The following is a 27,668-nucleotide window of genomic DNA, read 5'->3' as shown; positions in this document are numbered from 1 at the left end:
CGGGGCTGGGGTAGAAGCCACTGGAGATACTGGGGCCAATGGGGAACCAGCTAGGAAGGCGGGGGCCAAGACCAAAGTGGCAAGGAGTACGAAGGCTGATGCCAAGGCGAACAGAGACGCCGAGGCAGGGAGGTCAGCAGCCAGTGCGGCCAAACCTGGGACCCAAGCCCCAGCGCAAGAACAGCACCCATGGGCACCAGAACGGACACTTCCAAACCACGAGGGGTTCACCCAGCAGAGGAGCATTTGAAAGTCGTAGGAAGCAGCCCCAGAATGGGGGCGTTGACATGGACGGTAACCAAAGTCCCCCAAGAGGGGTGGTGAGTGATCCACATATAACTCACCATTCGAATGAGGTCGGTGTGGCCTCACCTTAGGGTTCTGGGGCTGGAACTCGGGAGTGGGGGAGGGCCCAAGTTCCCCTACCCCACATGAACCAAACACTGTAAAGACGGTGAAGATCATCCTTTAGGAGGGATCTTCTTCCTACGGAACTCTTGCGAGTGACGAGAAAAGGGAAAAGATGCCCCCCAGCGGGCACAGACTATACCCCACCCCCTTGGCCGCCGTGAGGGGACAGTCGGCTTGTGGGGGATGTAGGCTACACTACTTCGGGCTCCCCCTTTTATAGGGGCACGCCTATCCCCTAGGACTTACTAACCCAGTTTAAACCAGGGATCGGGGCCTCCGTGCTGTTAACGTGAGTGCCCCAATCCCACATACCCTGGGGGTGGGGGTGGGCATATGACACCCTCATTTCATGAGAAATAATGTTTATATTGAAATTGTTATTTCAAAATAGCAGTTTTGTGGACTCTCCATGGCTGCTATTTCGAAATAGATCATTCCCAGGTCATTGTAAGTAATTACTCCCCAGTGCCTCCATATTAGGGGATAGTACATCCACATTAGTGGAGCCTGCCTCGGATTAATTTCAAGACTTCCCTGTAATGTGGATGAGCTATTTCAAAATAGTTATTTCAGGAGTTATTATTCCGCAATAACTTATTTCAAAATACCCTTGTAGCCTTAGAGAGGTGGACTCCTGGGCTATGTCTGGACTACATGGCTCCATGGACGGAGCCATGTAAAATAGTTTATTCGGCATAGGCAAAGAAGCGGGGATTTAAATAATCTCCGCTTCATTAAAATAAACATGGCCGCTGTGCTGTGCCGATGACCAGCTCATCCGGCACAGCAGGGCAATCTAGATGTGCCGTGGTCCGGTAAACCTCGTTTCATGAGGCATACCAGAGCAGTCGACAAAGGCTTCCCTTGTTGACCACGACGCGTCTAGACTGCTCTGCTGTGCCAGATCAGCTGATTGTTGGCACAGCGCGGTGGCCATGTTTATTTTAATGAAGCAGGGATTATTTAAATCCCTGCTTCTTTTCCTATGTCGAATAAACTATTTTACAGGGCTCCATTGACGGAGCCACGTAATCTAGACATAGCTCTGCAGATGGCTTTAGAAGCTTCATATTGGTGGCATGGCCCAGCATCTGGGCCATAGTGATTGGGCTCAGCCTTAGGACACAGGAGAGATCTCTGTGGACTTTAGGCACCTCAGTGCTTTTGAACATCTGACAAGGCATCAAAATACCTTAAATCTGCAGCAGATGCAAAAATGGGTTTTCAAAGGAGAAAGTAACCCCAGACCAAATGGCTAATCGAAGGAATCCTAACTCAGAAATGGCAACTAACCCAGGAAGGGGGTGGTTTCTTTGTTTTGCTTTGTTTTTGGGGGGAAGGAGGAGGAGGTTGTGCCAGAAGGGACTACAACTGTCCTTCAGATAGTAAAATTTGGCTTTGCACAGAATCAGGGCAGTTAGCTCTACAGTGAAGAAGAACAAAATCAACTCAGATACTTCCAGTGTAACGAACAAATGGAGCTTGCTCCTAAGAACCATGGATGGCCTGTTCTTTGTGCCAATTCAATAACACTAAGTCCCAAAAATGTCTATGAAATCCTCCTTCTTCTTAGTCAGAAAGGTTGAATGTAGGTTCCAAACCCCTAAGAATTTGGCTACATCAAAGACAAGTACATTGGATCACACACAGGGGAGTTTAGGGGTACATCTAGACTACATGCCTCTGTCACCAGAGGCATGTAGATTAGGCTACCAGGCATAGGAAAATGAAGCGGTGATTTAAATAATCGCCACTTCATTTAAATTTACATGGCTGCCGCGCTGAGCCGATCAGCTGTTTGTCGGCTCAGCGCGGTAGTCTGGACGCGCGGGTGTCGACATCAAAGGCATTTGTCTTGAGGCATACCTGGGTGGTCGACAAATGCCTTTGATGTCGACACCCGCGCGTCCAGACTACCACGCTGAGCCGACAAACAGCTGATTGGCTCAGTGCGGCAGCCATGTAAATTTAAATGAAGCGGTGATTATTTAAATCACCGCTTCATTTTCCTATGCCTGGTAGCCTAATCTACATGCCTCTGCCAACAGAGGCATGTAGTCTAGACGTACCCTTCATGAATAAACCCTGGGTGCAGCTATAAAGTTAATCAGGCTTGACTGATACACCCAGCACCTGCAGCGATCCCCATTTAAACACTTCGGTAATGAAAATAATAACAATAGGTCTAATATCACAAGGAACCTCTATAAATGTGCCTCTGTAACTTACATTCAGGTGCCTTTAAATAGGTGATTGATTTTATGCTATAATCATGTTACCACCTGGGTTTATTGAAACACTTTATGTAATTGTTGCCTTTAGCTTTTTAATGTTTGTGTGTACTTTTGGAACGTATTGCAATAAATGTTGTTATAAGTTTGTACCAGACACATTGTGGGTGTGGATGTTGTGGGTCCTGAAATATCCTCTCAGATGTAGAGCGCAGTAACCTCTAACCTTGTGACCAGGGGTGGAAGACAGATTTGTAATAGAGATGTAGCCATGTTAGTATGGTCTTGCTGAAACAAAAGACAGGACTATGAAGCACTTTAAAGACTAACAAGATAGTTTATTAGGTGATTAGCTTTCATGGGCCAGACCCACTTCCTCAGATCAAATTGTGGAAGAAAATTTTCTTCAAAGGCTCATCACCTAATAAACCATCTTGTCAGTCTTTAAAGTGCTGCATAGTCCTGTCTTTTGTTGGTCAGATTTGGTGAGTCTAGAACCCAAATTATATTCCCCAAACTACCAAGTTTACACTCAGTAGGTGCAGAATGGTAGTTATTTGAATGTTTAAAGGAGAGGTTCAGGAGTCTCTTGACCTACGTGGACCTTAGCAAGTGCATACATCCCCTTCTTGTTTGCAGAGTGTTGTGTGCTCCACAATTTGTATGAAAATAAGGAGAATATCTTTTTTGCCAGGGTGGGAGGGGGGATCTGCACAGCACCTGGCCAGGGAGTTTAAGCAGCTAGACAACAGCACCATAAAGAGAGTACTACAAGGGGCTGTTCTAATCAGAGACTCTTTGAAGGACAATTTTATTCAAGTCCAGTTCTGAGAATCTCCACCCTTCCTCATGGCCTTCCTCTCCTTCCACTCAGTGGAAGCATAAAGGAGTGCAGGCAATCCATTTTCTCCCTTAAGAGCTCGTCCCTGTTGCATGTCCATATGTGGATCCCAGCCAGGTGGGCAGATGCAATGGGAGGTAGAAGATGTAACCAGCTAGCATCTGGCCCACTTGTCAAGAAAAGTTACAAGGGCAGATATTATAGTAAATACTTTCTGTGAAGCCTACCCCTAATCTCTGAGAATACACCAAAGGTCTCAGTTCAGACAATGGTGAGGTGTATCATAAAAAGCCACACATTTTCTTCAAAGGGGGCACTCCACAGCAGGTGCACAGATGTCTCAGGGAGCATCGGAATATACTCAGTCCAGAGGCAGGCAGTCATGGTAAAGGGCAAGCCAGATCATGAGCATAAGGGTGGGAGGAGGATGGCTGCAGAGAGTGTCTTCTCACTGTGTCTAGCACATGTGGCTTCTCAAGACACTGCATCTTCCCTGTTTAGGTCAGGAGTCTGCAGGCAGAAGTGGGGAAAAGAGCAAGTCAGCTTCCCACTGTGTCTGACATATGCATGGTCCTGCACTTGTGGCCACCTGGTGATAATACTTCTTTTCCTGTCCACAGGAAGTGGGGAGGAAGACACATGAGCAGCGCACACCACTTTCTAGAGAGAGTACTAACAGGTTCTTCCCTCCTCTTCCCAGCAGGTTCCCAGGCAAAGACATCAATCTTCTTCCCATCACCATGCTTGATCAGGAAGGAATTCTGACTAACAGTGGGCATGAACCTGGGCCGTATGCTGCACTACAGTGTGGTTCCATGACCCCAGACTACTTACTAGTGGCTTGATGTAGGACAGTGTCCTACTGCAGATACTAGAATAAGGCAAGCCTTCCCAGGAACCTTCTTGTGTGAGAGCTTCATGGAGCTCAGTTCTCAAGACTGGAACTCCATGTACAGACATGTGAAGGAGCTGTTCCATACCACCCCCTCTCCCCAGCCACACTGAATAGGCTGAGAGATAGACCATTGCCAGACCTCACTTGTAGTTAGACAAACTTAGATAACTCACCTAAAATGCCATCCCCAGAATTGTCAATGGCTTAGGGGATGTTGGGGGTGGGGGTGGAGGGAACTGGCTTCAATGTCAGGAACAATTCCTGGCTTTTGGGCACTCTCATCTGGCTGGATTCCTCCTCCATCTCTTCCTCCTCCTCTTCTTCCTGCTCATGGCCTTCCTTCCACCCCTCTCATACCAGGCATGTCTTGGATGGACTCAATGTCCAGGGTGGTGACTTTCTCCCCCAGAATGTCATTCGGCTGGTCATAAAAGTGGCAGATATGAGGTGCCATGTCTGAGCATCCATGCCACTCCTTGGCCTTCTGGTAGAACTACCACAGCTCCTTTATTTTCAGCCTGCACTGCTCCTGGGTTCTGTCATGGCCATTCTACATGAGGCTGGTGGCGATCCTGCCACAGATGTTTGTATTTCTATACTTGATCCATAGGCCATAGAGGATGGTCTCCTCTCTCCACACCTCAATGAAGTCCAGAATCTCCTGTGCACTCCAGGCTGGAGCTTTTTTACAGTCTTAGAAAGTGGAGGACATTGGAGCAGAAGAACTCACCAGCCACTGGTTGTCTGAGGGAACGTTGTGGGCACTCATGTCATCATCGTCAGAGGTGTTCTGCTCTCTTGCCAAGGGCTCGCAAAGCTGGCCATGTGGGACAGCTCTTCTCCAGTTCCCTGGGCTTCTTGAACTAGACAGAAGGGGTATGTCTACACTACAGCACTAATCGAACTAACTTAATTTGAATTAGTTAATTCGAACTAAGCTAATTCGAATTAGTGCATCTAGACCTAAAAACTAATTTGAATTAGCATTTTTCTAATTCGAAATAGCATGTCCACATTGAGTGGACCCTGAACAGAAGTTCAGGCTGGATGGAACCAGTGTCAGCAGGGCATCAGGTTAGGACTTAGAGTGTGGAGCTGCTGCCTCAGCCTAGCCGAGGGCTGTGCTTAAAGGGACCTGACCCCCACCTCGCACAGACAGTTCTCAGGGTTCCCCACTTGCTTGTCTACCTTGGTGAGGGATAGCAAAGCAGTCCTGTCTTGGAGTGCCCTGAGTGCCCACACTCGGCACATCACAGCACTCGGCCATCAGCCCAGCTGCACTTGCCACAGGCTGCCATCCAGGAGGGGGTCAATCGGGGGGCTGTCAGGATCCAGAAGGCCCTGCAGGAGACCTTCCACCCCGAGGAGTCCGCAGAGCCACCCCAGTCCTCCCCATCGGGGGCTCGTGCCCCATTCCTCCCTCACCTCCTTCCACTTACCCTTCCCTAGGCCCCCTTCCTGATGTAAAAAATAAAGGACACGTGTTCAAAAATAGAAACTCTCCTTATTTAACAAAACTGGGGGAGGGGGGATTAACCTCTGGGGGACTGGGAAAAGGAGGTGGGAGAGGGAAAGAAAGAGGGTGGAAGAGGGGAGAGGGAAACCTGGGAGGAGGGAGCTGGAAGGGGGAAGCCAGGGGAAGAAGGAGGAGAGGAAGTATAAAACTATGGTACGCCCACATCTTCAGTACTGTGTACAGATGTGGTCTCCTCACCTCAAAAAAGATATTTTGGCCTTGGAAATAGTTCAGAAAAGGGCAACTGCAATGATTAGGAGTTTGGAACAGGTCCCATATGAAGAGAGTGAAAGAGACTAGGACTTTTCAGCTTAGAAAAGAGGAGACTGAGGGGGGATATCATAGAATTATAGGACTGGAAGGGACCTCGAGAGGTCATCGAGTCCAGCCCCCCGCCTTCAAGGCAGGACCAAGCTCCGTCTACACCATCCCTGACAGATGTCTATCTAGCCTGTTCTTAAATATCTCCAGAAAGGGAGATTCCACCACCTCCCTTGGCAATTTATTCCAATATTTGACCACCCTGACAGTTAAGAATTTTTTCCTATGATAGAGGTCTATAAAAGCATGAGTGGTGTGGAGAGGGTGAATAAAGAAAAGTTCTTCATTAGTTCCCATAATAGAAGGACTAAAGGACACTAAATGAAATGAATGGTCAGCAGGTTTAAAACTAATAAGTGAAAGTTCTTCTTCACATAGCACATAGTCAGCCTGTGGAACTCCTTGTTGCAGGAGGCTTTGAAGGCTAGACCTATAACAGAGTTTATAGAGAAGTTAGATACATTCATGGAGGTTGGGTCCATCGAGTGCTATTAGCCAGGGGGTAGGAATGGTGTCCCTGGCCTCTGTTTGTGGAAGGCTGGAGATGGATGGCACGAGACAAATGGCTTGGTCATTGTCTTTGGTCCATCCCCTCCGGGGTACCTGGTGCTGGCCACAGTCGGCAGACAGGCTACTGGGCTAGATGGACCTTTGGTCTGACCCAGAACAGCTGTTCTTATGTTCAGGGCTCAGGGTTGGGGGTCTCACTGGACCAACTTGATTTTCATGCAAACCTTCTCCTGGGTTCGCCTGTGGCCAGGCTGGCAGCTATCCTGCCCTAGATGGCTGCATTCCTGTGCCTAGTGCAGAGATCGTGGATGTTGGAGGTCTCCCCCCAAACCTTGATGAGGTCCACGATCTCCGCACTAGACCAAGTGGGTGCCTGCCTCTTGCAGCCCCGGGCAGTCTCCTGGGAGCCATTAGCCTGGTCCCGGGAAAAGGCAGAGGACTGGGTGGCAGCAGGTGGCTGGCTCATGCTGTGCCAGGTGCAGGGTCTGCTGGCTGGGTGCTGGCAGGCTTGCAACTGGCACAAGCAGTGTAGCCAGACCATGCCCCTTTAAGGACTCCGGGGCCGGGAGGGCAGCAGAAGAGTTTCCCTGGTTTGGCCCAGAGTGGCCACCAGGGCAACCTAGGAAGGGCTAGCCTCCAACTAGTTCGAATTAAGTGGCTACACAGCCCTTAATTCGAACTACTTAATTCGAACTAGGCATTAGTCCTTGTAGAATGAGGTTTACCTAGTTCGAATTAAGCGCTCCGCTAGTTCGATTTAAATTCGAACTAGTGGTTTGTATGTGTAGCCACTATTAAAGTTAATTTGAACTAACGGCTGTTAGTTCAAATTAACTTTATAGTGTAGACATACCCAAGGAGAGGAGTAATGATACATGTTGTGGCTAGAGAGGTCATAGTGAACAGCTGTGGAGGCCTCCTGGAGGCTAATGGGGTCAGATTTCCCTCGGTGCAGCGCCTACACCAGGGGTGGGCAATAATTTCACAGCAGGGTCACTTAATGCTGTGTTTCTCAAACTGTGGGTCTCAACCCCTCGGGGAGGTCAGCAAATTAGAGGGGAGTCACAAGCAAATTAGAGAGGGGTTGCGGTATCACAGAGTTTGAGAACCCCTGACTTCATGAATTTTGTTTGGTAATCATGAGCCAGCTCCACCCCAGAAGGGGTGAAGCCTGGGTCAGAAGAGATGTTTCTGTGGATTAGCCTTCCCACAGAGCTGTCTGAAGCCAGAGATTTGAATTAAAAACACAGCCAAGGGCTTACAGTTCCTTGCCCCACTACTACCATGTTGCCTAGCAGCCACCTGGGATTGCTGTGGCTATTTAAAGGGCTGGTGGCTCTGCCCTCTACATGTATAATGCCATGCCTGAGAGCTCAGAGCCATTTAAATAGGATCTGGTTCCTGAGACACCACCTGGAAATTCAGAGGCCCGGGCAGCAGGCTATAAATAGAAAACAGTCAGATGTAGTCCGCAGGCCAATGAAAGTGTAAGGTGGGCTGGATCCAGCCTCCAGGCTACATCTTGCCCAGCCCTGACCTATGCTATCATAATTTTAAACATGTATGGTCAAGAATAGTGTTACTCCTTGTGAAAACAGGATTACAGGATTCAATTTCCATGGCCCTATAGTGAGCAGTGGTGGCTGCTCACTGACCCTGAGGGGGAAGAACCCCTTTCTAAGCCTGGGTGGGTTAAGCCCAGTCCTGCTTCTTTAACTTCCCAGAGGCCAAGGGGCGGGGCAAGGGATATAAAAACCCAGCCCAGGCTCTCAGTAAGGCCCCAGCCACTTGAGGAAGCGGAGGCCTGCCAGGAGAGCCCTGAGGATTTTGCAGAAGAAGAGTACTCACTTGGACCACTGGGCCCCTACTTTAAGGAGGAGACCTTCTTTACCTTGCCAGAGGGTGCAGACTTCAGTGATGCTGAGAGCCAGCAGCCTGTGTGGGACCAGGGGAAGCTAATGGCTGTCAGGCTGATTTTATAAAACTTCAGGGTGTGTCTAGACTGGCAAGATTTTGCGCAAAAGCAATTGCTTTTGCGCAAAAACTTGCCAGCTATCTACACTGGCAGCTTGAATTTGCGCAAGAGCATTGACTTTGTAATGTACAAAATCAGTGCTTCTTGCACAAATACTTTCACACTCCCGGTCCCTCAATTCCTAGGAAAGACGAATACGAGGTGGGCGTCCCCGTGGAACCTTGGGAGGCCAATCACCTAACCCAACCAGCAGATAGATGGTAGATTGACGCTCAGAGTAAGTGTGCTGCTGGACCCATCTTTATACCCATAGGGGCCCGTATCCTCTTTCTTATATAAGGTGCCAAATTATGTTGGTCCGTCTTTGTGACGCCAGTTCTTACAAGGGAGTTTCAAGTTAATTTACACTTGCAAGAGAGATAATGAAATTGTGAGTACTGGACATTCTTTACTGGGCGGGAGATTCCTCCCCCTGGACGAGTGTGTGTTCATATCAATAGGTTCTAGCCAAAGCAGTTCTCGCAGCCTCAAGGTCAACAATTGGCGTATCTCTGTTTACAGCCATCCAGGGTCACAGCAGCCTGCATATCCAGGCCTTCTGTCAAGACTTCAAATACTATGCTGATTTTCCTGCTCTGTGTGTCCTGTGTGCTCCAGGCAAGCAAAGATGGATGTTATGGCGAGGGTTCCTGTCTGGCTACATAACCCTAGATAGATCCCCACTGACCCTAGTGGCCGCCAAAGCTTCCACTGCTAGGGCCCTGGGCCAGGACAAGGCGGAACAGGGAGGACGTGCATCCCCCCTGCCATCCTACACACAGGGTAGCAGTCTCCCCCTCCCTTTTCTTGCCTAGGGAACTGAATTTGTTTTGCTACTCTCCCCTAAACCAGGTCCTGAGCTTACCAACTGTTGAACTACTATTTATTCATCTTTATTTGCCAAGCCCACCCTGTACTCCAGGTCAGGGAATTAAAGGGGATCGGTGGGTGTTTGTTTATAGGCCAGAGCACAGGTCTGGGGCCTAGGACTAGGTCATCAGATTTATAGGCCCCTAAAGGTGGAGTAACAGGCTTGGTAGTGTGGACAAATCACTTAAATAAGCAAACATGGGTGGGGGGCCTGAATTAAGAGTAAAGTGCTAGTGTAGACCAGGCCTTAGAAATTTGCAAATCCACCACATAGACATCACAACATATATTTGCTAACCATTATGCCCAGCTGTGACTACACTGGCGTGACCTTGTGCAAAAACTTGCTGACTGTCTACACTGGCTGTGTATTCTTGCACAAGTAAACTGACGTTCTAATGTCTGAAATCAGGGCTTCTTGTGCCAGAACTCTGACGCTCCTGCTCAGGAATAAGCCCTTTTGCACAACTGTTCTTGCGCAAGAGGCCAGTGTAGACAGGCAACATGAATTTCTTGCGCAAAAAAGCATCTACACTGGCATGGATGCTCTTGCACAAAAGCACATGCCAGTGTAGATGCTCTTCTGGAAGAGTTTTTGCAGAAGAACGCTTCCGCAAAAGAGTTTTTGCGTGGGAGCGCACCAGTGTAGATGTAGCCCACTTGTATATGGCCCAGGAGCTGACATTTATTAGACAGAGTAGTGATCTCTTTAGCCTTTCAGCACACTCCCAAACCCCTACTGCCATGAAGGAAACTGTTCTCTAGTCACCCAGAATGGAGCACCCATAGGGTCACTCCTTGAAGAAGGGAAAATTACTCACCTTGTGCAGTAACTGAGATTCTTCGACATGAGTGTCCCTGTCGGTGCTCCACCACTCATCCTGCTCCCCTGTGCTTCGGAGATAGCCGCTTCCAATGTAAAGAAGGAACAGGAGGGCTCAGACTGTGCACATGCTGTTTTGATCATCATGGGGCATGGTGGGGGCCCTGTGCATATGTGGTCCACATATGCGCTAAAAAATCTCTGATCAAAGGCACCAGGATGGCACCCAGACCATGAGTGGCATGCCCACAGGGACACTCATCTCAACTAACTTACTGCACAAGGTGAGTAACCTTCCTTTCCTTTATTCATCATCTAATAAACCATCTTGTTAGTCTTTAAAGTGCTACATTGTCCTGCATTTTGCTTCCTTTCCCAGATGTCTACATAGCCACACATGGGATTCAGGCTGATATATTTGTAAAGAAACCGAAGGGCTGTTTACATGAATTTAGCAGAATGATAGAGGAGTTTCCCAGAAAAAGCAGCAAATCTACAGCCACACCCACTGCCTTCCCCTTACATGGAGAAACTGCTTTCGTTTTCCCCTCCTCAGTTAATAGATAACTTTGGGAAATGGCAGCTCTGGTTTCACCAATACCTGTTACTCATTGGCAGCGGTCAAAGGCAGCAGGCAGACAAACCAGCACGGCCAGGTACTCAGAGATACTGGATTTTCAGGTAGTATATTTTATTTATTTAAAATTTAAAATACAGCTTGTGTTCATCAGTATTCAAGGTAATATTCAGAGCCAGGCCAGCCTCATGCTGCTGGCTGGTGGGATTGCTTTGTTCTTCTTCCAAGGCACGGTTAATTTGGGTGATTCCATTCTTTTTCCCTGAGGAAAATTGTCCTGCTTTTCTTCTAGTCCAGAGGATCAGCCCTCTGGTTCCTTTGGCCTTCTCTATCCAGCTACCTAGGCCTTCCCTGTGCTGAGTATCTGTGTTTGTCTGCCAGCTCAGTGTATTACATTCACTCTCACCATAGGGGATGAACACTTGTGCTTCTTAAGCCACATGTGTTCATACTATGGGCCTGTCCTTAACCAAGAAGGCCTTTCAATGATGCTTCTTGCAGCTTCTGAGTCCTGATCCAAGACCTCCCTTCTGGCTTGGCTATAGGAAGGAATGTCTTTATGTCTGAAAGACTGGGATTTGCAAAACAGCTCCAGGGAGCTGGTCACCTACCCTCATTGAACTTCGGTGGATATTGGTGCCTCCCTCCCCATCCCCACTGAATATTCTGACAGCTATAATCACATTGTTTTCATGGAACAGTTGTGGCTTCTTATTTACATTTTCCCATATTATTTCTTTCCCTGGGTGCAAGACTTTACTTTCATTTCTAACAGCTCTCACTTCCAGGGCCTGCATGCTCTGCTTCTCAAATCTTGATTAATTGTAGTTCTACTCCTCCTCCATGTTTGCTGCTGGCCCTTCCAATGTGGTGTTACTGACAAGTTTGGTCACAATAGATTTCTCACCAGAGACCCACCCCCAAAATCACTCATTGCCTCTCCCATCCCCAAAACTATTCATTGTCCCTACATCAAAATCACTCATTATCCCCTCCCCAATGTCCAAATTATGTACTGCTATCTCACCCACAAAAATAAAACTGCCCCTGATATCCCTGCAATACAGCAACTGCTCTTGCATCTGTCTCCTCTCCCCCACTTAGTGTTGTCCCCAGGGCCAATATGAGGGTGTGTTGGAATAAAGAGTGGACTATCTGCAGGGTCCCAGTCCTGGTGGTGATGGGAGGAAGAGGTCCTAGTGAGACAACATTAAATCATCCAGTGTTTTAAATATTATGGTTTAATCTGATTTTGTTGGCCAGACAGAAGAGGAGAAAAATATTATCCACTTGTTTATTTTTTTCTAAAAAGAAGGTATATTTAAAACTTGTTGTCTTAACATCTTTGTGGAAAATAGTTCAGAAGGGATCCAAGGCTACAATAAGTCTGGAATGGAAAGATTTGAAACCCATAAGGGTTCTTTATTTTTAATTTGTAGGGTAAAAGACAAACATTCACAAGGAAACTTTTCAAGGTATTCTGGTCTCAACTTTATATATGGAGAGATTACAGTTTAATATGTGGGTGTTATAATTCAAATAGATTTTCCACATCAATTATACTTTTCACCAATATTAATACTGTGATCTTTGCATAAAAGAACTTTCTTATTTTGCCTAATTAGAAATAGGTAGATTGAATGTACCGATACTGATAAAACAATATATTACACTATCATGAATATATGAATATGAAAGGGTAACAACCTTCTGGACATGAAAATGTCACATATCATGGTATGCTAACCCTTGTGTCTTGGACAAATTACCCTGTTTTTTTAATGAATATTTATCTACATAAATTCCCTTTGCAGTTTCAGGTAAAAGAATGTTAAATTTCCCTTCTAAGGCTACGTCTAGACTAAAAGATACTTTCAAAAAAGCCTCTTTCGAAAAAGAGCATCTAGACAAGATGATTTTTCGAAAAAGCAGCTCACTTTTTCGAAAGAGTGTCTAGTCTCTCTCTTTCGAAAAAGCCCTGATTTCATGCAATAGCACTTTGTTTTGAAAGATGACTTAAGTTTTTCAAAAGATGAGGTGTATTCCTCTTAGAATGAGGTGTCCTGCCGTCAAAGAAACCACCATATTCTTTCAATGTTCTGTCAACAGAACACGGTGGTAGTCTAAACGTAGATACAGCTTTTTCCAAAAAAGGCCACTTTTTGCAAAAAAACTCTGTAGTCTATACACACCCTTAACAGTGTTGTTCTTTGTACAAGGAAGTAATTTATAATTGGTGTATTTTAAAGTCCTAAGGGATGAAAAAATACTGCAGCATTACTACACAGACTGATTCTTAAAGGTTCACTCATTTGGCACTTTCAATACTTACTTCTACTACAGTTTCTCTTTCAATAGGGTCTTGCTAGAAGATTTACCTGGCGTTGCTTGGGTCCTTAACTCAAATAAGTTTTGTTTTCCTTCATTTAATCATTGTTTTGGGGTGGGATTAAGTATGAGGGGTTCAGAAGCAGATAGCCCTGCAGAAAGAGGACAGCCCCAGTCCTCTCTCACTACAGCAGCTTGGGGCCAGATGAGCAGCATCTGTCTCTATTGTCGCTGCAGCATACACCACCATATCCTCTGGCTGGGGCACAGTCAGACACACAAACTGCCTGAAAGATATAATAGATAGTTGTCCCTTCCTTTGCCCCTGCCTGCTACTGGCCTATTGGGGTTATAGCTGTACTGGTTCCCATCCCTGACCCCGTGTTGCCCCCAATGCTGTTCTGCAGTCTAACTATTCCTCCTTTCCATTTTATGAGAAAAAAAAATCAAATTCCAAGCATATCCCATTGTTCTGCAGTTACTAAACTCTTACCTTGCTTTAAATTATGATAAGAGAACACTGCATGCCAATGTGGTAGTCCTGAATTAAGTCTGCACTATGGCAAATGCCACCTGCAGAGAACAGTATTACTACAAGTGCACAATCTTATGGTGTCAGTCCATTTACTGACTCATTTCTGAATTACAAATATGTCTGGTGTTTAGAGAATAGTAGCCTTTTTTCAAGGTACTTTTCAGAGACAGGGGTAATGAACCAGGATTTGGATTCTTATTTAATTACTAGCCAATAGCCTATCATAAGATGGGATTTTCGGATCTCTCCTCCACGTCCTTTTCCTTTTCTATCTCACTCTTCTCTCCTGAGTCTGATCTCTCACTCCATCTCTCTCTCTCTTCCTCCTCTTACTGCCTCTCAGCTCTCTTCCACCTCCTGCCTCTCTCTCCGTCTCTCTCTTCTCCCCCTTCTGCCTCTCACTCTCTCTTTCTCTTCTCCTCCTCCTCCTACATGGGGAGCTCAGAGCCCAAACGGTCACTTGCGTGGCTTGCTCCCACATGGTGGCCTGGCAGAGTAGCACAGAAGTAAGTTGAGCACCACCGTGGGAGGTGAAGGGCGTGACAGATACTCCAGGCCCCACTCCCTGGCCATGAATGTCACCGCTCTGCCCCCCTTCACCTCTCACCGTGGTGCTTGGCTGACTTCTGTGCCGCTCAGCCAAGCTGCCACGTGGGAGCAAGTGGCGCAAGCGGCCGTTTGGGCACTGCAGTCCCCATGCAACACCGGCTTGCTCCCATGCAGCAGCTCAGCTGAGTAGTGCAGAAGTCAGCCGAGCACCACGGTGGGAGGCGAAGGATGTGAGGGAGGCAACAGCATCGCCCAGAGGCAACACCGAGCGTTTCAGCGTTACAAAGTCACAGACATTGGGCTACTATATGTATTATGTCATTTCATCATACATAAAAACGGGATGAATTTTGGGAGTTCATGATTGTGAACAGATAAGCTAATGATCCAGATAATGATCCAGAGATAAGCTCCTTTAATCCACGGAGTAGTTTTATCGAAAAATTCAGTGCCTGTGTAGTGTTTGTTTTGTAAATTCCAGATCTGAATGTAATAAAATCCATATTTCCCTTGTAAAAATATAATCTTCTACTGTTATATAAATCATCATGATTATTATTTTAGTGAAATCTACATTTCATTCATGTGGTTTTCATCCAAACAGCTGTTATTTTCCAGTTTCTTTTGACTCTCCCAACATGACAATTACTGGTAAGTGAAATTTTAAACCATGAAGTATATCATGTTTTATAGCACAATAAGATAACAAAAGATGGAGGATTAGAACAAAGATGGAAATTAATATATTTAATTTTAGATTCCAGGTAAAGTTATTCTGTACCTGAAGCTCACACCTTCCTCCAAATGCAACAATAGACAAGTAATTTGTCTAGATTTCAGCAAATAAAAACAATTTCCAGACTCATCATTACCATACACAGAGCTGGAGATTTTAAAAGACTTCTCTGGAAGAAGTTCCAAATGCTTCTTCCTGGGCAGAGCCCCAAGATCTTTTACTACAGGAGAGAGTGAAAGAAAAAAATAGATAAATAAACTATAATCTATGATAGCCAACCTCTCAGTGTTAGGCATGCGCATACAGACTTCTTGTTATCTTCCTTTACACAAAAATCAAATCATTGCCATAAAATGTGATTTTATTAACAAAACAAAAAATTTTCTTGATAAAGCATATTAGTTTGCTAGATGTTTTAAAGCAATGGAGAAAAGAAAAATTAAAACATAGAGGCGTCTAGACTGGCATGATTTTGCGGAAATACTTTTATGGAAAAGTTTTTCCATTAAAAGTATTTCCACAAAAGAGCGTCTAGATTGGCACGGATACTTTTGTGCAAATAGTGCTTTTGCACAAAAGCATCTGTGCCCAGTATAGACGCGCTTTTGCGCAAGAAAGCTCCGATGGCCATTTTAGCTATCGGGCTTTCTTGCACAAAAAATTAAGGTATTCTTGCACAAGAGGGCTTATCCCTGAGCGGGAGCGTGAAAGTATTTGTGCAAAAAGCACTGATTTTGTACATTATAAAGTCAGTGCTCTAGCACAAATTCAAGCAGCCAGTGTAGACAGCTGGCAAGTTTTTGCGCAAAAGTGTCCGCTTTTGCGCAAAATCTTGCCAGTCTAGACGCACCCAGAGAGTTTAATCTCTGTGATACAGAGAATTACAGCGAATGGGGGAGGGAGGCACATCGACTTAGCACAGAGGAATTTAACCAAACAAGAAAACAAATAAAATAACCTGATCTTGTCTACTAGACATTCTCTGTCTACTCACATAACCATGCTTCAAGTTCCATTCTATTCCCCTGCTCATTATTCTTTGTAGTCATGGTAGTCCTGCCTGGTTCATCTAATTGCCCCAGCTCCTGGCTTAAACTCACACCAAGTGTTTGTGTATGTGTGTGTGTGTAGGAAGCAGAGATCTTTTCAATTAAAGTGATAATATCTTCTTCCATTGGCTTTTCTGGATCCCTGCCAACATTTCCTAATTAGCTCAGTTTAACCCATTAGTCACTGAACTCTGGGATGCACAGAAAAGGACAGCATGACTCCTATCCATCAACAATGCTGTTTTTCTGTTTTACATCAGTAATGTGAACACTTTGAGTAACTTTTTTATATCTGAAATGCAAATATATATCTAATAATATAGTACAGTAACTGGAATTTGTGATAATTCTTGATTGATTCTTTCCCACAGATTCGATCTCTATAGCAATTTTGATAATAGTTATCCTTATTTTCATCAGTAATGTCATCCGCCAGTTGATTTTATATTGTCCAGTCCATTTTGGTGAGTGTATACACCTTAAATACTATTGTCTATAGAGATGTATGTCAAAGAGTTTTTGCATCTACCTGTCCATGAGTCTCTCCATCTATCAATCTGTGTTCGTTTCTTCAAGAACTCCTAAATAGTTAGAGCTAGCACCTCCAAATTTGGCATGCAACTTCCTCTTATCACTTAAAGCAAGGTAAGCATTTGCTTGTGCCAGGCAAAAGGGCTGTGCCTGAAATCTGATTATTTTCCATAACACAGAAAGGGAGGGGTTTGCGAGTCAGGATACTTCATGCTGTGCAATGACCACAGGAAGCAACAAATGCAGAGTACCAGTATCAAACAGGGCAGGTGGAGCCAGAGGCACCTTCAGAGACAAAAAGCATCGCCTAGCACAGCCCCTCCACCCCCTGCAAGGAGCTATAGGGACTGTGCTGGGCCATGCCCCACTGCCCTGCTAAGTGCCTGTAAAAGTCAGGTTGGGCTGTACTCTGAAAGTCACTGCAAGGGCTGGGCAGTGCAGTTCCATGCTACATCCCCCCCACACACATCCGAGGGTTGCCAAGGCAGGGCCATGAAGCGTTATCCACTCCCCCTCCTCAGAGGAGCTGCCACAGCTGGTCCAGGCCAAGCCATCTCACCTCCCCCTGCCCTCCTTGGAGCTGCTATGGCCAAGGCTGGGGAGGGCTACCCACCCCTTAATTCGAACTAGTAAGTTCGAACTAGGCGTTAGTCCGCGTGGAATGAGGTTTACCTAGTTCGAACTAAGCGCTCCGCTAGTTCGAATTAAGTTCGAACTAGTAGCGCCTATCAAAGTTAATTCGAACTAACGTCCATTAGTTCGAATTAACTTTGTAGTGTAGACATACCCTTACACAGTAATCAGTAGGGCATCTTTCTTGGCTCCTGTGTTCCTGAACCAAAGTCTTGCTCACTAGATTGCAGGCCTGTTGCTGTTTTCATGTTACAGGTCTCTGTTTGGGCCTGCTAACTCCATGTTACTGACCCTCAACTTACTTCAATGCTAAGGCAGATATATGGAGAGGGAGGTAGGCAACACTTACAGCTGTTCCATCTGTAAAGAAAATTTACAAGGGCAATCATAACAAGAGACAGTGTATGAAATCTAGACTCAATTCCTAGAACTGACACAGAAGGTCTCAGTTCAAATGATGGTGTTGTGTTTCAAGCAAGGCCATATGTTGCCTAGAAAGCAGGACTTTCCCAGCAGGTGCAGAGATGTCCCAGGGAAGCATAACCCAGGGACAAATAGAAATAGGAAGGTGTTGGCCAGGCCAGAAGCCTGTAGGCAAGAAGAAGGAACTGAATGGTTTGTCTTTCTACTGTGTCACACAAACTCTGGTAGTGGCTCTCGTATCATGCCACAGAGAGAGAACTTCTATCCCTTCCCGCAGGATGGTGCGCGTGTGGGAAGTGTGTGTGAGTGACAGACACCACGTATTGGAGAGAGTGCTCATGGTTTCCCCTCCTTGTCCTTCTTCTGGCATGTTCCCATGCATAGAATCAGTCTCCTCCACATCACCATTCTTGATCGGAAGTGAAAGCTGACTGCATGTGGTCCTGACTCTGGGCTGTGTGCTGCACTGCCATGTAGTTCCATGACCCCAGACTATTTAGTGGCGGCTTGGTGTGTGAGAGTGTACTATCATGGAGGTTGGAATCAGTCAGGCCTCTCCAGGAACTTTGTGAAAAGAATCAAGGGGTTTCTATGTGAGAACATAATGGAGCTGTGTGCTCCAGACTGGAGCTCCTTGTGCAGACATGTGAGCAAGCTGTTGTGTGATTCTCAGGCCAAGTAGTCTGAGAAAGGATCATGTAGTCCCTCACAGCCCATTGTCTGACCCTGCTTGTAGATTGGAAAAGTTAGAAAACTCACCAGAAGTGCCCTCCCAGATACATCGGAAGCTTGGGAAATGTCCTAGAAAGGGGGGAAGGATATTGGCTTCAAGGGGAGGAACAGCTCCTGTCTGTCAGGCATCATCATTTGGCTTTCTCCTCCTCTGAATCATCATCATCCTTCTCCTCCACCACCCTGCTCTCCTGCAAACTGATGCCAGGTGGGTTTTGGCTGGACTTGATGACCATGACAGGAGAGGTGACTAACCCTGTTCCAGGATGGCATCAAGCTGGTCATAATAGTAACAGGTATGAGGTGCCACCCAGAGTGTTTGCTCTGCTCCCTGGCTTTGTGGTAGGCCTAGCATAGCTCTTTTATTTGAGCCTGCACTGCTCCAGCCTCCTGCTGTGCCCTTTCTCTGCCAGGCTGGTGGCAATCCTGCTATAGATGTTGGCATTTCTCTTCTTGATTTAGAGATCCTGGAGGATGGATTCCTCCCCCCACGCTTCAATGAGCTCCAGGATCTCCCTAGTAGTCCATTGTGGAGCTCTTGTGAAACCCTGGACAGTGGAGGCCATGGGAGCAGTAGAAGTTCTGGCAGCCATTGGAAGGTCTGAGGGATCATTGGAGGTGCTCAAATCTCTGTGTGCCACTTGCTCACATAGGCTCACTAAGCTGGCCATGAGAGAGAGGCTTTTCTGCTCCTGGGATTTGTAGAGCTCTTCAGGAAGAGGAGAACAGTAAAGATGCCAGGTGTAGCCAGAGCAATAAGAACTGACATCTGTGGGAGACCTCTAGAGGCCAATTAGTTCAAATTAGCAGCACTGGAGTATCCACACTACTGTTATTTGGATTTACAAATTCAGAATTAGCATTAATCCTGATTAAAAGCATGAGTACAGAGTTCAAATTGCACAGCCTGTTATTCTAAAATAACATGCTTGGTAGTGTGGTCAATCTGCTTACTTTTGAAGTTTGAGGAGGAGGGGGTGTTATTTTGAACTAAGGTCTTAGTGTAGATCAGAGCTTAGTGACATACATTCTGAAAAGCAGTGAAACTATCAGGGTTTTTTTTTTTGGGGGGGGGGAATAAACTTGCTTCTTAATAGCAGGATGACACTGCTATAAAATATGATATGTTCCTGTTATGGACTGTATGTAAGCGGGGGAATGGTCCCGCTCTTGTGGGGAACTTTCCTGGCTTCTATACACCCCGGTGAAATGAACCAGCGAAAGGATCTGAGTCCCCGCTCCCACTTCCTTTACCCCACGGCTCCCTGATCCTGAGGGCTCCCCCTCCACTCTCCTGAGTAGCAGAGCCCTTGAAACCCCAACAAGGCTGGGCCCAGGTTTCCTGGGGCTTAATCCCTGACCTTGTAGTCACTAGGGGCAGGAGTTAGGGTGTCCCCACTCCGAGGTGCTCTCTTTACACTGCAGGCCTTCTTGGCCCAGTGATCACTTCATAAGGTTCAAAGCAAATACAATTTATTAAACATCAACTGATTAAAGAGAATAGAATAAGAAACAATGAGAATGGTTAAATGAGAACACACAGCCCTGCTCTGTAGCACAGGCACATCAACACAGCAGTCTGCAGAGTGTAAGGACAGTTCACAGTCTCTTCCTTAGAAGCCCTGGATGTGCTGCAAGGGGCTGCAGGCTGGACACGCTTGCACTGGCAGTGACCACACAGCCTCAGTCTCTAAGTGGCCAGACCCCTCTCCCAGTCCAGAGCCTTTCCCCACACTTTGCAGGTCCCAGTAGCTCACCACATCCAGCTGCAGGCTGTGCTGCTTGGCCAGTTCCAGCTCTTTGTGTTGCTTCTCTGTTCCTTTTGGCTTTCTGAGCACTGCCAGTCTGCTGCTCAACACAGGGTCTGCACTGCTTGGCCTGTCTGTGTCTGGTTCTGTCGCTGCAGGACTTCTTCTTGTACTCCTCTTTCAGATCTCTGTCTTTGCAGGACCTCTCCTGCACACAGCTCGCTCTGCTCTTTCAGCTCCCTGTTTGCTCAGAGAGAGAGCCAGAACAATCCCCACTTACAACCTGTCAGTCAGGCTGAGCTGGAGTGTTGACTGCTTTCCATTGTCTCTGGGGTCTGTCAGTCTCATGAACCCTTCCCCTTCTGAAGCTGGTAAACCAAAAAACTCCCACAGAGTTTTAGTAAGGGGTAACAGTCCCCTTACATGTAGATGTCACTTTAGGCTATAATAACAGGGAAATGTTTACATACTGGCAGATTGTTCTCTTTCTCTTCATTTTAAGTTTGGTAAATTGGATAAGAAGATACTGCATAGTATATATGTGAAGTAGTAACTGGAAAATTATCTGTATGCCTAGATTAAATATTTTGTATCTGTTTTCACTTTTAGGAAGTCACAAGGAACGTGATCCTGAACTAGGTAAGAATTATTTTGGGCTAATCTAAAATATTAGCAACTGTTAATTGCCATGCCATTTATAATACGTTTGTCATTAGCCTTACCCTTTTAGACCGATACAATATCTTCAGACAAGTCTTTCCAGACTCACACCCCTTCCAATATAACTAGCATGTACTGAACTCAATTGGGTTGCATGGGAATTTAGAGGAGAATGGATATATAAATTTTGAAGTTAATGGGATTATTCATGATAAACAAAAGAAATAGTACTTTTCAAGTCACCTCATTAGGGTCCAATAGTGCAAAAAATAGGGTTTTTTTTTACTGTGAAAGTGCAGCATATAAAGGAAGATGGGTTTTTAGGCTGAATAACTTCACTCAAAAACAAGACAATGTATAGCCTACCTGTCCTCTCAGTCCTACATCTTGTTCAGTCAATTGGTAAGGCAAAAAAGCTTGTTTATATTAATGGAATATAATGTTGACCACTTTTTGAAAAGTACTATTTCTTTTTTTCCATCTACTATTTATTTTATATATAATGGGTACATTTATGTTCACTGTGACAGGACACATGTGTCTAGTCTTGTCAACTTCTACCCTGGTGGGCTTTTCCACACACTTCCAGCCATGGCTGGGCCCTTCTGGTTCCCTCATGGCACTGACAAGGTGAACGCAATCCTGAAAGCTGGGCTGTTGCTCTAGTGGCGAAGGGGGATTGGGGGACTCAACCTCTCTCCGAGTCCCAGCCCAGGGGCAACTGAGCCATCTGCCCTGACCTGGCTGGGGGGTTGTTGCCCCTTAACACATCGGCCCATGGGCTCCACGACCTTTCCCTGGGCCACACCAGCCCCCCACTTTAGAGCACCTCCGGTTCCCCACGGGGTGGGTACTCACCTGACTGTTCTGGGTCCGTATGTCGGCACGGCCAGTTCCTTCACTGGCTCACCAGTACACCCTCCGTCCTGACTCCCACCACTGGGTCCTGAGGCTCCACTTTCCCAGTTCCCCCTGCCTCCAACAGTGCTGCTCGTTATGCTCCACCATCTTACCCCGGGTGCCATTTCCTTTATATCTCTCCCCCCACCCCACCTGACCTGTGATGTCACCCACTGCCTCCTCGGGTTGGCATCCTGGGGAGCCAATGTCTGGCCGCCTAGCCGTATCTTTGTGGTTTTCCCCGGGGGGCCGAGTGGCTGCAGCTGTGGCCGCTTGGGGTTGCTTAGCAACCCCCAACGCCCCAGCTCCCTGTCCTAGGGAGGTGGAGCATGTGCAGAAGGCTCTACTGGGGAGCCCTTCTGCTGCACATCTGGCAGTCCTGGCGGGGCCATGCAGCTGGATCTCCGCACCCTTAGGGTATGTCTACACTACAGCGCTAGTTCGAACTAACTTAGTTCGAATTAGTTAATTCGAACTAAGCTAATTCGAACTAACGAGTCTAGAACTAAAAACTAGTTCGAATTAGCATTTTGCTAATTCGAACTAACGCGTCCACACTGATTGGACGCAGGGGGGCATTTAAGGGCAGCTGAAACCGGTTCTGGTAGGGCATCAGGTCAGTAGTTGCTTTGTGTGGCTGCTGTCTGAGGCTATCTGAGGCTCGTGCTTAAAGGGACCCCCCTGGACAGCCGGTTCTCAGCTTTTCCTGCTTGCTTGCCAACCTCGCCGAGGGACAGCAAAGCGTTGGTCTCTGTGCCCGTCTGTGTCGGTGCTTCCCTTCGGGGGGGGCCGCCGCAGGTGGCAACATGGAGCCACGGCTCGCCCTGCACCTTCTGGTGCATTTTCTGGACTTGCTGCTGCAAGCCTGCCAGCAATGGCTCGAGGCTGCCTGGCACCACCTGGTGAACGTCAGCCCCCTGCCTCTCCGCCTGGCCGCCCTGGGGGCCGTCTGGCGTCTGGACACCAGCAGCGACTGGTGGGACCGCATCATCCTGGAGCGCTGGGAAGACCGACAGTGGACACAGAACTTCAGGATGAGGAGGGACACCTTCCTGGAGCTCTGTGAGTGGCTCGCCCCTGCCCTGCAAAGAAGGGACACTCGCATGAGACCCGCCATCCCCCTCCAGAAGCGGGTGGCCATTGCCCTCTGGAAGCTCTCCACGCCGGACAGCTACCGATCTGTCGGGAACCAGTTCGGCGTGAGGAGATCCACCATTGGAGCAGTGCTCATGCAGGTATGGCGCTCGTCGGCCACCGAGCCGGGCGTGAGGGGGGCTGCGAGGAGGGGATGGGCCGCCCCAGGGACAAAGGGGGGGCGGGAGGAGGCAAAAGCGCCCCGCACCGGAGGGTTCGGGCTGTCCCGGCCGTACTACACGCCGCCAGGGGGGTTGCTTCCGGGAGTGGGGCGCGGGGCACTGCCAGGACACGCACGCTCCCAGCCACCCGGGCGCCCCACTGATTGGCGCTTTGCTGTGTCTCTCTTCACAGGTGGTCAAGGCCATCAACCGGGTGCTGCTCCGCAGGGTGGTCCGCCTCGCCGACCCGGACGCCGTCATCCGGGGATTCAGCGCCCTCGGCTTCCCCAACTGCGGGGGGGCCATTGACGGGATGCACATCCCCATCCATGCCCCAGATCACCAGGCGTCCCGGTACGTCAACGGAAAGGGGTACTTCTCTGTGATCCTGCAGGCCATGTGTGACCACCGGGGACAGTTCATGGACATTAATGTGGGCTGGTCCGGCAAAGCACACAACGCCCGGGTGTACCACAACTCCTCCGTGTGCCAGCGGCTGCAGGACGGGACCTTCTTCCCCGACCGCCACATCAGGGTCGGGGACGTGGACATGCCCGTGTGCCTGGTGGGGGATGCCGCCTACCCACTGCAGCCCTGGCTCATGAAGCCTTACACGGGGCACCTCAATCCCTCCCGCCAGGCCTTCAATGCCAGGCTGACCAGGGCCCGCATCGTGGTGGAGGGGGCCTTCGGGAGACTGAAAGCCCGCTTTCGATGCCTCCTTACCCGTCTGGACCTGGCCGAGCACAACATCCCTCCCGTGGTGGCGGCATGTTGTGTGCTCCACAATTTGTGTGAGCGAAAGGGGGAGGCTTTCCTGCCAGCCTGGATGGCTGAGGCTGACCGCATGGCTGGCCACTGCGGTCAGCCCCACACCGCCGCCGTCCGGGAAGCCCAGCGGGGGGCCATCCGGATCCGGGAAGCCCTGCGGGAGAGCTTCCAGGTGGAGGAGGAGGACTGACCTCTCCCTTGCATGCCCCACTGGGGCCTTCTTCCACCCTACCCCCCTTCCCCTTTCCCTCCCTATCTACTGTAAAATAAAGACACCTGTTTTTCAAACAAAAACGTCTGTTTATTTCACAGAACTGGGGTGGGGGAGGGAGGAATGAAGGTGGGAGAAGGGAAGGGGAAACCTGGGACGAGGGAGCTGGAAGGGGAGGGGAGGGAAGGGAGGAAGGGAAAGGAAAGTTCAGGGGTGGGAGTCCGGCTGCCTCTCCCGTCTCACCACACTGCGGGTCCGGGGGCGTCGGTGGGGAATGGTTGTGGGGGGGGGGGCAGGAGGGACAGGGGGTGTGGAGGAAGCAGGAGCGGAAGCAGGAGCGGGAGCAGGGGGAGCAAGAGGGGGAGCAGGGGGAGCAAGAGGGGGAGCAGGGGGAGGAGGAAATGGGAAGCGGTCCAGCAGGCTCTGGAGGTGGCCTCGCAGAGCACGGCCCTGCGCCTCCAGGGCCTCCAGACTCCTCCGGCGCAGCCTGAGGTCCTCCTGGACCCAGTGGTCCTGGAGACGGAGCTGTCGATCCAGGAACCGGAGGTGCCGCCTCTGGTAGTCCTCCTGCTTCCTGGCTGTCCTGCTTGCCCGGGCGCGGGCGGCTGCTGCAGGCGGTGTGGTGTGCCCTGCAGGCCCAGGTGCTGCAGCTGTGGTGCAAGAAGACCAGCGGTCAATTACCCCAGGGGCCCAGGTGTGTGAAACCCAGCTCCCCTGTGCAAGGCCAGGGCCCCTGCAGGATCCCCAGCTGCTGCTCTGTGGTGGGCAAGGCCCAGGCGCACGGTCCCGGGGCTCCCTCTCGCCCCAGCCCCCCGTACACATAAGGGGAACACGAGGGTAATCACAGGTGGACGCCTCCCCGGCCTCAGATGATGCAGGCGAGTGGGTCTGTGGCGTGCCTCGGGGGTCCCGGGTCCTGGGCAGGCTGGCGGCAGGCTCCTGGCTCTCAGAGCCCTCTTCCTCCTGCTCTGTGTCCAGGAGCGGTCCCTCTGCCCCGGGGTCAATCACGTCCCGGGGGGCAGGGTTGGCATGAGCCCCCAGGATGCGGTTCAGGGCGTGGAAGTGGGGGCAGTCCTCCGGGTCGGCCCCTGGCAGGCAGGCCCGGGAGTAGGACTGCCACAAGTCCTTTATTTTGCAGCGCACCTGCTCCTAGCTGCGCTGGTGGCCCCTGGCGGCCAGACTGGCAGCCATGCGTCCGTAGATGGCCGCGTTCCGGTGGCTAGTGCGGAGATCGTGGACATTGGAGGCTTCCCCCCAAACCTCGATGAGGTCCACGATCTCCGAACTTGACCAGGCGGGCGCCCGCCTTTTGCGCCCCCGGGCAGGGTCCTGGGAGCCGCCAGGCTGGTCCTGGGGAGCAGTGGAGGGCTGGGAGCCCTCGGATGGCTGGCTCATTCTGTGGCAGGTGCAGGCTGTGCAGGCACGGGTGCTTGCAGCCTTGCAACTGGCACAAAGTGAGTAGCCAGCCCGTGGCCCTTTAAGGGCTCCAGGGCCGGGAGGGGGGCAATAGAGTTTCCCTGGTGTTGGCCAGAGTGGCCACCAGGGAAACCTGGGAAGCCTTAGCCTCCCACTAGTTCGAATTAAGGGTCTACACAGCCCTTAATTCGAACTAGCTAGTTCGAACTAGGCTTAATCCTCGTAAAATGAGGTTTACCTAGTTTGAACTAAGCGCTCCGTTAGTTCGAATTAAGTTCGAACTAACGGAGCGCTAGTGTAGCGCCTAAGAAAGTTAGTTCGAACTAACGTCCGTTAGTTCGAACTAACTTTGCAGTGTAGACATACCCTTATTCAGGCACCGCACTGGTCCCATGTCGGCTGGTGAGCCAGCTGCGTCTGTGCGGAGTGCCATGGTCGGCCCTGCTCTTCCTGGAGAGCTCCAGGGGTAAGTGCAGGACTCCCCTGCCCCATCACACTCACAAATGAACACAGGGGGATAGCAAGCACCCCCACCCTGAGTTGCAGCTGCTGGCTGGTAACATGGCATCCACTGCCCCAAGCTGGCCCTGTTGGAGCAACTGCCCACTGTGCCACATGGTCTCTGCTACTCTGGGCTGGCCCCATTGAACAGCTGCAAGCATCTGCCCACCATGCCTTTCAGCCTATGCAGGCAGCCCCTGCTGCCTCAGACTGGCTGCAGGGTGAAGCCAATGGGCAGTCTGTGTGATATTTGCTGCCTTGGTCTGGCACTGAGAAGAACTGAGTGGGCAGCCTGTATGACAATTGAAAAGAAAAACAATCAATCAACAACTGGTGATCTGTTGTTGAACAGTGGGTTTAAAAATGTGATTAATATTTTTAAGTTCATCATGTGAATTAACTGCAATTTATTGACAGCCGTATTTTATACATCACCCAGACAATCTAAAAACTGGAGAAGTGATGGTTGCTTAATTTATTCTTCACTAACTCCTCCAGCTCCTTTGCTTACATACTGTTCAGCACTAAAAAATCCTTTCCCCAGACTGTTCTGTGAATTCTGTCCCAGATATCCCAACTTGTGTAACCAGTAAGCTAAAGACTGAGTCATTGAGCTACTATTGCAGAAATCACGAGTAATCCGTGTTAATCTAATTCTTATTGACCTAAACACCAGACAGTGGTTTATTATTTCATTGATCACAGAACAACCATCCTTTAGCAATTACTAGCATTTCAGTCAATTAAAAAACACATCTATAATAACAAATATCCCTTGTTAATTAGTAGCTAGGTTGCTCAGGGATGTGAAAAATCCACCGAACTGAGTGATGGATAACATAAACTCTGCTATAGACGACATTAGTTTGATGAAAGAATTATTTATTTGACAGGGTTAGTGTAACCCACACACCTTCTGGGTCTTGTACTGTCTCATCTAGTGGTACTGAGAACACCTGGGCTACATCTACATTGGCCCCTTCTTCGTAAGAGGCATGTTAATTTCTAACTTGGGAATAGGGAAATCCGCGGGGGATTTAAATATCCCCCGTGGGATTTAAATAAACATGTCAGCCGCTTTTTTCTGGCTTGCAAGTAGGAATAAGAGATCCTCCGGAAAAGGGCTTTATTCCGGAGGATTGTGCCAGACTAGACGCTCTTTTCCGGCTTTTTCCCAAGCCAGAAAAAAAGCGGCGGCCATGTTTATTTAAATCCCGCAGGGGATATTTAAATCGCCCGCGGATTTCCCTATTCCCAAGTTAGAAATTAACATGCCTCTTCCGAAGAAGGGGCCAATGTAGCCTTAGGGTATGTCTACACTACAAAGTTAATTCGAACTAACGGACATTAGCTCGAATTAACTTTGATAGGCGCTACACTAGCGCTCCGCTAGTTCGAACTTAATTCGAACTAGCGGAGCACTTAGTTTGAACTAGGTAAACCTCATTGTACGAGGACTAAGCCTAGTTCGAACTTACTAGTTCGAATTAAGGGGTGTGTAGCCCCTTAATTAGAACTAGTGGGAGGCTAGCCCTCCCCAGCTTTCCCTGGTGGCCACTCTGGGCACCACCAGGGAAACTCTTCTGCCCCCCTCCCAGCCCCGGAGCCCTTAAAGGGGCATGGACTGGCTACGGTGCCCGT

The 27,668-nt window shown here is 48.7% G+C and overlaps 1 protein-coding gene across 1 annotated transcript in view; it reads left to right on the top strand.

Annotated features, from left to right (window-relative positions):
• Positions 1 to 11,005: 11,005 nt before the first annotated feature.
• The window catches only part of LOC102458418 (butyrophilin subfamily 3 member A1-like), a 35,959-nt gene continuing 19,296 nt past the window's right edge, over positions 11,006 to 27,668 (top strand). The window contains exons 1-4 of the mRNA XM_075914249.1: positions 11,006 to 11,113; positions 15,026 to 15,072; positions 16,578 to 16,670; positions 20,883 to 20,912. Coding sequence (XP_075770364.1) covers positions 15,060 to 15,072; positions 16,578 to 16,670; positions 20,883 to 20,912 — 136 coding nt within the window. The 5' untranslated portion in view covers positions 11,006 to 11,113; positions 15,026 to 15,059. The remainder of the gene's footprint in view (positions 11,114 to 15,025; positions 15,073 to 16,577; positions 16,671 to 20,882; positions 20,913 to 27,668) is intronic.

The sequence above is a fragment of the Pelodiscus sinensis genome, chromosome 33, assembly GCF_049634645.1.
Source record: "Pelodiscus sinensis isolate JC-2024 chromosome 33, ASM4963464v1, whole genome shotgun sequence".
Lineage (NCBI taxonomy): Eukaryota > Metazoa > Chordata > Testudines > Trionychidae > Pelodiscus > Pelodiscus sinensis.
The sequence above is the reverse complement of the archived record's forward strand: the minus strand, read 5'-3'. Positions and strand labels throughout refer to the sequence as shown.